The sequence below is a fragment of the Opisthocomus hoazin genome, chromosome 8 (assembly GCF_030867145.1).
Source record: "Opisthocomus hoazin isolate bOpiHoa1 chromosome 8, bOpiHoa1.hap1, whole genome shotgun sequence".
Classification (NCBI taxonomy): Eukaryota; Metazoa; Chordata; class Aves; order Opisthocomiformes; family Opisthocomidae; genus Opisthocomus; species Opisthocomus hoazin.
The window spans coordinates 19,774,571-19,786,842 of record NC_134421.1 but is presented as its reverse complement, the minus strand read 5'-3'; the positions used below and the strand labels follow the sequence as shown (position 1 = coordinate 19,786,842).

General features: G+C 44.2%; 1 protein-coding gene across 1 annotated transcript in view; it reads left to right on the top strand.

The window, feature by feature from the left end:
- UTP20 (UTP20 small subunit processome component) overlaps positions 1-12,272 on the top strand; it is a 66,130-nt gene that overhangs the window by 7,808 nt on the left and 46,050 nt on the right. The window contains exons 9-18 of the mRNA XM_075429453.1: positions 1,255-1,401; positions 1,900-2,034; positions 3,546-3,623; positions 4,278-4,456; positions 6,446-6,601; positions 7,114-7,202; positions 9,576-9,681; positions 10,910-11,060; positions 11,491-11,553; positions 11,877-12,035. Coding sequence (XP_075285568.1) covers positions 1,255-1,401; positions 1,900-2,034; positions 3,546-3,623; positions 4,278-4,456; positions 6,446-6,601; positions 7,114-7,202; positions 9,576-9,681; positions 10,910-11,060; positions 11,491-11,553; positions 11,877-12,035 — 1,263 coding nt within the window. The remainder of the gene's footprint in view (positions 1-1,254; positions 1,402-1,899; positions 2,035-3,545; positions 3,624-4,277; positions 4,457-6,445; positions 6,602-7,113; positions 7,203-9,575; positions 9,682-10,909; positions 11,061-11,490; positions 11,554-11,876; positions 12,036-12,272) is intronic.

Genomic DNA, 12,272 nt, shown 5'->3' with positions numbered 1-12,272 from the left:
GAGTAACCTCTCAGCATCCACATTAGCATAATGATGCATGAAGTGTAAAAGTACTTAAGCTCTGATAATTCCAGTGAAATCTGGGTGCTTCCATACCATTGTGGATCTGGGGCCAAGTATTTCTTTCTCATCCTATTTCATATGTCATACATTGGCCATTCAGGAGGCTCTCATCTGAGGAGGTATTTGTATTTGACCTTTGACATGGTCCCCCACAACATCCTTCTCTCTAAATTGGAGAGCCATGGATTTGATGGGTGAACTGTTTGGTTGGATAAGGAATTGGTTGGACGGTCGCAGCCAAAGGGTAGTGGTCAATGGTTCAATGTCCGTATGGAGACCAGTGACGAGTGGAGTCCCTCAGGGGTCCGTACTGGGACCGGTGCTGTTCAATATATTTATCAATGACATGGACAGCGACATTGAGTGTACCCTCAGCAAGTTTGCAGATGACACCAAGCTGAGTGGTACGGTTGATGCACCAGAAGTACGGGATGCCATCCAGAGGGACCTGGACAAGCTGGAGAGGTGGGCCTATGTGAACCTCATGAGGTTCAACAAGACCAAGTGCAAAGTCCTACACCTGGGTCAGGATAATCCCCGGTATCAATACAGGCTGGGGGATGAAAGGATCGAGAGCAGCCCTGCTGAGAGGGACTTGGGGGTACTGATAGACGAAAGGCTGGACATGAGCCGGCAATGTGCGCTGGCAGCCCAGAGGGCCAACCGTGTCCTGGGCTGCATCAGGAGAAGCGTGGCCAGCAGGTCGAGAGAGGTGATTCTGCCCCTCTACTCTGCTCTGGTGAGACCTCACCTGAAGTACTGCGTTCAGCTCTGGAGCCCTCAGCACAAGAAGGACATCAAACTGTTGGAGCGGGTCCAAAGGAGGGCTACAAAAATGACCAGAGGGCTGGAGCACCTCTCCTATGAGGACAGGCCCTGATCTAGTTAGCGGTGTCCCTGCTCGCTGCGGGGGGGTTGGACTAGATGACCTCTAGGGGTCCCTTCTGACCCAAAACTTTCTATGATTCTATGATTTCTGTCCGAGGAATCCAGGGATGCGTATTTTTACGTAATAGGAATCCAGTGGTATTTCTGCAAGGTTTAGTTTGTTGAACATGAATGAGAGAATCAACAACAATTTGTTGGGCAGTTGAGATGTTGATTCTTTAGAATGCCTTTCAAATAGCAGGAAGTGAAACAGGGTCTGATCATTTCTTTGAAACATTCTGCCTTCCTTCCTTATTTATACAGGAGTCACTCTTAGACTTGCAGAGAAAAGTAACTAAGGCCAACTGCTGTATGGCTTCAGAGCAGATGGAAAGGATTCTGCAAGCTTATCTGATCATAGTGGAACATGCAAATGGATCCAAAATCTCACTGCCTGAAGCCGTCTGTCAGGTAGGTCAGGCCATCACTTTGACTGATGTGCCAGAGAATGTATCAGTTGAATATGGAAGAGGTGTTGTCAGCTGAAGCGCTCACACACAGTTTTGATGCATCATTGAGCTTAGGATTTGAGTTAACAGAAACATTTATTCAGAGTATTGCTACCTCTCCGATCCCATGGGGATTTACCTCTGTACTGTAATGCTGGTGTAGCCCTCCTTTAAATGAGCAAGGGGGAAAGCAGGCTGCTGCTTTTAGAAACCAGTTTCTGCTGCTCTGGATGAGACCTAGACCCCTGTGTCAAAGGTAGAGTAGTTCTACCAGATTCACATACATTTGACCCCATTGGATTGAAATGTAGGTTTAACTTCGACTGGACTATTAGGATTCATTTCTGTGGGCTGAAGCTTAGAACACCATGCCCTCCTGCTCCAGGGACTGGCCAGGTTGTTCAGACCAGTCAGTCACTGTCTTCATAAACGAATATCAGTCCTCTCTCTTTCATTTCAGATTTTAATAAAAATGTTACAAACACCACATCTCTCATCATCTTGCTGCAAGACCCTGCTGAGCACCATTTCTGCTTTTCTGCTGGCTGAGAATGTTTTGTTGCCTGATTCTTTGACCAAGGAAGCTATTGAGAAGGTAACAAGGACTGCTGCTTACAGCAGAAATCCCAGAGTTCAAGTTCCCTAGAGCAGCCTGATTTCAGGACGTTCCACTTCAGGCTGGGAAATATAAGACTCCCTTTAGCCTTCTTGCACAGATAAGGGAGAAGCTGCCTAGTGCCTTATATAATGTCTGCTGAGGTCTTGGGACTCCTTGACAGTCTTACATAGACTGTCAGTGTACCAGTGCCACTGTGGCAGACATCCTGGGGCTCCTTGACAGCTTACACAGACTGTCAGTGTACCGGTGCCACTGTGGCAGACATCTTTGCAATGAAAACCAGGCTGTGATTCAAACACCTACAGCCTCTTTAGAGAAAGGAGGGAGGACAGAGAAGGGACATGTTCTGCCTTAGATTATAAAGCAGGTCAATGAGTTGGACTTAGTGAAAAATTTTTCACACTTTTCACTAAGCTGCCAAGCGTTTAGTGACCATGGCTTAGTCTTGTGAATGACTTTCAGGCAAGTGCAGCTGAATTTAGAAAGTACAGGGGTAGGCATATTTCAGTACTACCGTTGCTCCTGAAGCATTTACAAGGTTAGCTGCATACTTTCTTATCGAATGCGGTGTTGCAAAGATTAATAGGAGATGCTACTATGGAGTCCGATTCTTTGCCTTTCCTGTTACGGTATGTTATAACTTTGCATTTTACAGTGTGGACCATAGTTGTACTGTGTATGTAAAGAAATACTTGAAAGAAAAGAAGTCGTGTGATTTACAATGGGAAAACAAGGCTGTTGCAATTGTTTGAAAAAGATCAAGTTTCATCTGGTCTCCAGTGTTCGCTTGAAGTAAGATTGGTTCTGCCTGTGGCAAGAGTCCAGTTTTGCTGAGGAGACGTGGTCCGTCAAACATTTGAGGATATTTCTGGGGGCTTCTGTTAAACTGGAGGAGGCGTAAGGGTCTGGGAAAGGGAGAACGGCATGTATTTCTACATTGCACATGTCAGCATTGAGGAGCACTGATCCTGGATATCTCAAAGGAGCGTTCCTGTCTTGGGTGCTTCAGAAGCACAGGCTGGCTCTGCCCATGAGGTGGTAAACTTTCTGCAGCCTGCTACACAGGAACAGCGCTGAGTTGAAAGATCTTTTGGGCCTAAGCTTTTTCCTAACCATTGGTGTGTCCATGCCTCAGTCCCAGAACTTGGAGCTTAACATTTTCCGCATCGCACTTGAGAGATACCTATGCTGTTTTTGCAGGGCCATCTTGGATCTAGCAGAATTTGTTAAAAACTATCGCGTCAGCAGGGTTTGTTAAAAAGGACTGTGCTTTTCTGTACTTGAACTGTCACTGGAAACAGTATTGCTTTGTGCGCCTGAACTAGCAAGCCCTGCCAGCTGTGAACAGAGCGCCAGGCTGGGTGTCTCAGGTTTCAAAGCATGGCTGCTTCGTAAACTGGAAAAAATGTCCCATGGATAATGGAGAGTTGACTGTGAAATGTCTCTTGTTAATGTGTTCCTATCAACCTTTCATTTGCGTTTTGCAGGTATTTCTAAGTGGATTTGAGCGGCGCTTTCTTTTGGACTTCTCTGAAGCGATGTTCACAATGAAGCAATTTGAGCGGGTAGGTGGAGGCTTTTGTGCATTTTGTTTATTTTTGTTGCCAAAGGGAAGAACTGGGAAATCCACAGTATATTTACCTGCCTTGTATGCTGAAGCAGTTTGTGTATTGATGTGATGTTTACTTAAACTCCTGGCATGATCTGGTAAGAATGAAAGGGGTTACCTATGCCATTGTGTTGAAGCTTGGTAATGGTGCTCAGGTTTGGAGAAGGTGACAGGTATCTGTGCTCACAAGAAGCAGCTTGTCTGTTGGGAATTAAAGGGGTGGGCTTGTTATGGATGGGGTGAAGAGAAGGAGTTCTGGACAAAGTAAGTGGGAATGAAAAACAAGGGATGTCTGATAGGTCAGGCCTGGAACTGGTGATCTGGGAGGAGTGGGAGGTGAAAGTAAATTCAGGGATCTGGAATGTCCTGGTGAGATTATATATTTGGGGCAAACTAAGTTTTTACATCAAATCATTGTCCCTGCTGGGGTAAAAGGATGTCTGTGTGCTCGTGACTTGGGGCACCAGGACTCATATGTCTGTTGCTTTGCTGGCTTGTTTGTGAGTATTTAGATTCCTCCATGGCTGGTGTCTTGTGTTTTTTGTGGATTTGATCATGGTTAAAGACACTTACCAATCCTTGACTTTTTATTTTTCTTTTCTCCCACCAGCATTTTCTTCCATGCTTTCTAGAGTACATTGAACGTTGCTTCTCTGGCACAGATACCCTCTCAAAGGGTGAGGCAATGGCAATTCTGGCTAAACTCATTCTGGTGAAAGCAGAGCCTCCTACCATTGGTTCAATGGCATTTGAAAAGTATCCTCTTGTTTTCACTGAATCACCTGTCAGGTGAGACTTCTCAAGTTTAGCAAACACTAGATGTGTCTGCGTGGCTGTAGGCCTGAAGGCAGTGCAGAGCTACATAAAAATCGTCCCCCATTATTTGCGAGAGTTGTGTAAATAGCAACGTGGCTGACAGATTTGCAAACCAAGTGATACAGTAGGATTGCATTTTTCTTTCTGAGATTATTTGAGAAGAGATACTGATCTGGAAAGGTTATCACTGATATAAAAAGACCAGCGACTGTTGCGGTAGGTATGTGATGGGGATTTGTTAGACCAAGATGCATGCTGCATCCTTGGGCAGTTAATCTTTGTAGTGAGTGCTGCAGTCCAGGTTCTCATCAGACTAATCTCTTGCCTGTGCCCCATATTTCTTCCCTGCGTGCATATGTCTTGTCCAGGAGCTTTCTAGACAGCAGTACTACAGTCTTACCAGAGAGCACAGCTGAGTACCAGAGGGCATGTAATTAATGCAGATACAGCACTGCGCTGGCACAGCTTGACTGCTTCTAGTTACAAAGCTAGCTTTGTTGCAGTGAAGTGGTTGCTTTCCGCCTGGAGCCTCTTTGGAAAGATTTGGGGTAACCACTGTCGAGCACAGAATGACCATTGTTAATCTACTGATAACGATTGTACTGATCACTGTGGCTCAGATAATTCAACTTTCACTTGCAGTGTGGTGACTTGTGTTGCCTTTTATGGAAGGTTTTATCTTTCCTGAAAGCAATCTGCTCTGTGGGTTTTTCCTATTTTTATTTAATAGAGTATTAATAATAGACATATTAGGGTTTAGGGAACAGAAGGTTGAGTCAAAAATAATTAAATTTGGTTTTCTTCCCTTGTTTTCTTTGTTGGTCTCTCTGGATTTTCAGTGGTATGGAGTACATAGTTTAGAAGACCTTGGTCCTACTTGGGACATCTTTATGCTCCTGCAGTGTCAGTGGTAGAAGTTAGGACTGGGAGACATCTCAAGAGGTGCATACCCAAGCTCCTACCTAGGATGGAATTAGCAAGTCGTGAATCAGTCCTGAAAGATGTCTGACCAAGTTGTTATTAAATACTCCAATTCTGGAGATTCCCAAGCTGCCTATAGTAGTGTGTGCCAGTACTTTGCTGTCTTTATGGTTATACAGGTGTGTGTGTGTGTTTGTTTTCCCCTGTCCTCAGTGTACTAACTACCTTTACTGCAGTTTAAATCCATTGCTGCTTGTCTTATCTGCAGGGAACATAAAGAGCAGATTATTTCTTACCCTTTGCATTCAGCTTTTACAAATAACAGGCTTTGATCATCAGAAACATCTGAAATCTTTTTGCTGTAGACCAACAATACTAATTCCTTGATGTTTATCTCAAATTTTGTTTCTTAAATCTCTAATGATTCTTGATGCTGTCTTTTTGTTAGCTTCTGTGTTTTTTGAAGGGTGGAGCCCATGCAGCCTTCTAACTGTGCAAGCACTGGGTGGAGTGGAAAGATTGCTGTCCATGGGGTGTGAAGTACTCTTGTTCATATGTTCTAGTATGGTGTCAGGCCTTTCTGCCTGCCGATAGGCTTGTTGATTTGGGCTCAGCTGATGATTCCCTTTAAGTCCCCAGACTGTTAGCTCACTGGTTGTTTCCTGTCAGCCATCAATCTGTCTATGTCAGCATGATCATGGTTTATTAACAGTAATCACAGAGACTACTCTTACATGCTCCTAGAGGCTATATGTCCGAGTTGTGAGGGTGTCCAACTGAGAATTAGTGTCTTTCCTTCTAGAGTATTTGAACTTGAAAAAAAGACTTGGCGTTTCTTGTGGGCCGTATTTTGTGCTCCTTAGCATGACTAGATGATATTTTGTGCTGTGGTGGACATGAAAAAGAAAAAAAAAAATCCCTTGGGTTGTCCAAGTCTTTTTTGCTAGAGGTAGCAAACATAATTGTGAATATCATGGCAGGAAAAGGAACAATCTCTGATATGCAGTGGTGGGTTACTAAAATGTTTGGGTTTATTTTTAGCTCTAATACAAGGCAACAAACAAGTAAAAGAAGTGGGGGAAAGGTAGAAGTACCCGTGTTGGATCATGTACTGTCTTTAATCCATTTACCAGAGGAGGAAGACATCACTGACCTTTCACAGCCTTGGGTTGCCTTGGTTGTACTGCCGCATATTAGGTAATGGATATTCTAAGGTACTGTTGTCATGTATTTCTGTAATACTGTCTAGTTCAGTGTCTGTCAGAAATCATTTTACTAAGGGAAGGACAATAATTACTAACCATAGTTTGGGGAAACCAGGGTTAGAAGGTGAAAAAATGCTGTGTGGGGTTACTACGAGTCAGTGTAAAGTCAGGAATAGAATACCGATTTTTTGATTGCCTACTCCCTAAATTTAGTACTCTAGTATATAGAGGTGTTCTTGACACGTTGCAGTTTCTGTGTTTTAAGCACTGTCCTCTCTAGAGAGTGTTTTTTTCAATAATTATGGTGCTCTTGTGTGGAAGGAGTAGTTGGAAAGGAGGTGCGATGAATGCTACAACTCAAATTGTAAATTGGAAATAGCAAAAGTTGTTTGTTGCTGGTTTCAGACTTGGAGTGAGCTGTCTGTCATATAATACAAGATAGATGTGAAAGAAAGCTTTGATATGTGTGTAGATGTCACTAACAGAGACATTTATTTTGCACAGACCAATGGACGAAGAAAGCATTCTACCCCATGTGACAAGATTTATAGACTCTCTCTTCACAGCCATTGACAAAGGAAGGCTCTGCAAAGGTCAGTTATGGTTATTTCCTGTTTATTTGCTTTTTGTTGATACATTAAAAAAATACAAAGCATTTTTTTCTGATGACACGAAGTGTGAAAATGAATAGCAGTGGCATTGTATCCAAATTTATTGACCAGCTCAAGTAAAACTGGAAAAGAAAAGCTTGAGAAGGAATGCCCTCCAGGAAATGATTCTGTGTTGATAATAATGATGGGGTGGCAGATGTTCTGCAAAGCAGAGGAGAGACATAATTGGCAAGGAAAAGAAGAAAGTAAGAGAAAAGAGGATGAAAATCAATCTAAACCACATCCAGGCTGAAGCAGTCAAGTGAAGGAGAGGCTGTGGACGGACAAGCTCCAATTAGACTATTCCAAACCTAGCTTTGACCTGAGTGGCAGCACTGATTCTAAAATGCTGCATCTTTCCTCCAGGCATGGGTGGTGACTGGTTGTCTTCCCTCTCTGACCAGAAGAAAAAATGTTTTAACTAAGCCTGCATTGGGCAAGGCAGTTGTTACTCAGGGGGACTGCGAGTGTTTGGCCTTGTACCAAAGTGTAAGCAAGTGTTGAAATGCCCCAGGTTCAGTGTTCCTCGTTCCTTGATTTGAAAGGGGAACTTGTCTAGAGTCTAGCCTTTTACCTTTGTAATCCCTTTATTAACATTCCTAAATGTATCTGCCAATTTGCTCTGTTCCTTATGCTTCTCTAGTCTTTGTCAAGCGTGGTCCTTTTTGATTTACCCCTTTCGTGTATCCTGTTTGCAGGGTTTGCATGCTGTCATGATTATTTTAGTGGCAATGTACTTACTCTAAAAAAGGAATACCCAAACTTTCTTTTCTTGAGTCTCATCCTTGGTGGCAGTAGTAGCGGCTCTGCACCAGATGTGTGTGTGCAAGAGGTGCATTGCTATTTCTTCCTTTGCCTATAAGAGAAAAGAGAACAAATGTAACCTACGCTCCTGCCTCCTCCTGTCCCGTCTTCTTTGCTTGATTTTCCTCACCCTCCTCCCAAACTAGGGTTTCTGGACGCTTTGTTCATCCTCTGGCATTCTTTCCAGCTCCATGATCTCTGCAATGACTGCACCTGCTGCTAGGAGTCCAGTCGCTTCTCACTGCCTGTGCAAGGCACAGCCCGGCCCTGTGCTCCCTTTTTGACCTGCCTGGCCTCTGAGGCAAAGTGCAAGTCCCAGAACTGGGTGTTTTTCTGCACTTGCTGTGGAGTGCAGGGAAGCTGGCTTGCGAACTGGGACAGAGCAACAGCAAGTTACCCCTGGTAGCTATTCAGGGGTAACTGCCTGCATGGAAGTGCTTAGCCTTGATCATACAGGTGTGTCTGTAGTGAGATGGGAGCCGCTATCTTTGTCCAGCACAGACGTACTACTACCAAATGGTATGCAGGTTACAGTTTGGGAACTTATGTCCTTACACTATAGATGCAGAAAGCTTCATTCTGCCATTACTTGGTGCTGCTTCTCCTCTCTTTGAGGAGCTCCTTATGGAGGGTAACGGTGAGCAGGATTCAGCACACACCTGGGGAATTAAGCAGCTTGGAATAGAGGGACATTTTCAAATGAATAAACAGGACATGAATGCTCACTTCCCCTTCTTTTCCACAGCAGCTGGCAGCATATAAGAAAATTATATCCTTTAAAAACCTCATTCAGTCTGTCTGGTTTAGGAACAGTTTATAAACAACCTACTTGCTAACTTAGGAATGTCAGGGGAAAGAATTGCCCTTCCTCTTTCTTGCGTGGAAGGGCTTTAACTCTCCTGTGCTTTTGAGACACCCTCTGTCCTTAAAGGAAGCTGAGAGGCTTAGGAAGGAGGTGTGGTGGCTGTAACAAAATTCAGCAAACCCACCTTCCTTTCACTAACGAATACTCAGTCTTTAAGTAAATTGGGACAGCTTTGAAGATCTCTTACAATAGGGGATTGCCGAAGTGTCAAAGTTTATAGACTCCTGTATGGTAGCATCAGTATATATTTTTGCTTCTATTTTGCTGCATTCATATCGATTTGGGCAGCATTTCTGCATTTCCGAGTGCCATTATAGCATAGAGCTGTCTGAGACTCCTGCAATGGTGCTTAGCTCCAAACCTCTGCTCTCTGTATATGTGAGTGCGATGGGAACGGATGCAAACTGGAAGCTGTTCACAGCTTTCAATGCTGCCTTGCTGGAATAGGCACTTACTTTGATAGCCGGAGGAGCGTTTCCTTTATCAGTTATGATAATGGTTAGAAAATACACACACCCATTTTGGCATCCATATGTTACGCTATTTCTGTGAATCCAGCCATTTCAGTATGGGCAAGCACCATACAAATGCAAGTCATTGAGAGCTGGGTAAATATACAGGCTGTTCTTGTTCTCTTTCTGCTCCAGGAAGCCTGTTTGTGGCCTGCCAAGCTGTAAGTACTCTTCTTAGTTTGGCGGAGTCTTCTGAAATACTCCATTTGTTACCTGTGGAGCATGTCAAGAGCTTGGTGACGTAAGTAAACTCTGCCTGTTCTGCGATCCTTCATGATTCTCCTTGGTATGTCAAAGAGTTGGCTTTGCCTTCGTGGAGGGGCTTGTTCAGTGCCTCTTTGTGTGTTGCCCGTCCTGTTACGCTGTTCCGTTGCTTCAGTATTGTGGTTAGGGAAGGTAGCAATGTTGTAGGCACTGTTAGTTTGGAGAACCAGGTAGATGTAGTGCCTGTTGACTGACATTTTCTCTGCAAACTGAAGCTTTCTTAGACAGCTGCAGGGTAGCGTGTCAAAGAAGTTGGTTCTACTTTTACCTAGAAGTGCAACGGTTAGTAACTGTGTGTTACATTATAATGATAAAAGAGACAGGAACAGTGCTTTTGGAGTTGTGTCAAAAGCCTGAAATTCTGCAGTCTGCTGGTGGTGCTGGGATTGCAGCATGTCCTTACACACCCGTGTGTGTGCTTGCTCCGCAGTGGGAGAAGGTTTTGTATGCTCCATTTTATTTACTGTTACTCTCTTGTACTTTGGTTAGCACACATAACCCAGTGGCTGGAGGGATCAAGGGAAAGTGTTGGTGTCTCTCCAGCAAATCCTGCTGAACTTGTCATCTCCCATCACTGCTGGGCTCGAGCTGGTGGCTTGAGCTTGAAAAGATCCTGTTCAGTTAGGAGATCATGGTGCCTATGTGTGAGGCATGATGGAGATGAAACAGCTTGCCCCTGTCAGGCAGTAAGTCTTGGCAGGAAGCTTCAGCCTTGTGCTTTTCTGCCAGTTCTGGGCTGGGGGTATAAACCTGCTTGGGACAAGGGATGTGAGGTAGCAGAAGGAGGTTTCCCTGTGCAGGCAGAATTCCTGGTGTATCAGCTAAGCCTGGATTATTTCTTTTCTGTTGAAGTTGATCACTGACTGGGCACCTGGGCAGTAGCAGCAGCCCTTGTCTGACTTGTGCAGATCTGTTTTCTGCAGCTGTGTGTGTGTGTGGGTCCAGCCTGCTAGCCCCAGCTCGACAAGGCTCATTAATACGAAGGAGGAATCTCATGCCACTTGGGCTGTCGTAGGTAATTGGGCTTTGAGGCAGCAAGCCAGCGTGCTGGTGAAGTCTGACTTCGCCAGCCTGCTGGTGCTAGCAGAGTCTGAAGTCATGTGGAACTTTCCCTTAATATTGTTATTGGCACTACTGCCTAATTTTCCAATATCTGTATTGTTGCGGTGCTCTCTGTATGCTAACAGAATACTCTGTTGTTTTAGCGCTTTCCCTTCAGACCCCTCTGCATTGCTGCTGGCTGATCTCTATTACACGAGGTTGGCATTGTGTGGCTGCCAGGAGCCCCTTTTCCAAGGGAACCTAATGGACTTGTTTGAGAAGTTGCGCCCTAATATTTCTACTGGTGTTTCCAAGGTAGTCTGCTTTCTTGAGTACATGCAAGGTGATTTGTATTTTAACAATGCAATTTAAGTAAACTGAGTTAAACAACAAAGACTAAAGGAGAAACAGGAGACTGTGTAAAGCCATTACTTCTGTAGTATCTGTTTAGGACTGTGTCTGTTTCTAAGAAGCTGCCGTGGGGCGTGAGTTAACAGAGGTTAACTTTTAGCCCTAGGAGGTTTGCCTCTTCCCTAGAGGTGAATCAGAGCAGCAGCTTAATGTATTGATTTTGAGTTGCCTGCTAGACTACAGGAGCTCATCCATTTTTCAGCTCCAGGAGGAACCTACTAGAATCAGCCTCCTGTGGAAAACATTAACCTCTGTGTAGGTGTGTATGTGTCTGCATATATAGCCTGCATTCTCTGGCTTGCTGCTTTCTGACATACTTTTCCACTTTGGATAGGTCCGACTGTTGAGTGTCCGAATTCTGAACCATTTTGAGAATCCACCTGCCACACAGATTGAGGTAGGGCTGAAACTTTTCGCTTAACCTTTCAAAGCCATCTGATGGTGTGTGTGAACTGTTTTCCACTTTGCACAAGCAAAGCATGTGTCTGGCAGAGGTTGTCCTTTGCTTTTGTGCTCTCACTTTCCAGTTCTGTCTTTGTACTGTTGCCTCCTGATGTTTTCAAATGTGTGAGTTTTGATCCTTAAGTGGTGGAAAGCAGAGCAAGTCCCTTGGCTTTGTTCTGTGATCCAAAATGGCTAGGACTCTGTGTGGTTTTGTTGAAACACCTTTCGATGAGAAAATGATAGTCTTAACAAAATGCATGTCACTTGTTTGTTCAGGGTGATGGCACAGGGGAGCTCCAGCCAGTATTTGCCATATTGCTCCAAGCAGAACTTGTGCCAGCAACAGTGAATGATTACAGAGAGAAACTTCTTCATCTGCGGAAACTAAGATGTGATATAGTGCAGTCTGCCATACCAAGCAGATCTTTGCAGGAGGTAAGTAGTTATTGTCAAAAAGGAGTTGTCACATTCCTTCATTTCAAGAGAATGTTCTTATTCCATCTCATGGATTATAGAGTTTTTAATAAGAGTTCATAAAAAAATCAATGAGCTCCCAGATTAGGTTTTGGAAAACTTACTTGTTAGAAGGGATCACAGCTCCCATTGTGCTTGGGGCTATTGTGTTCTCTTGGATATTTAGTAGGACAACAGTGGTATCTAGATAAATGGCCC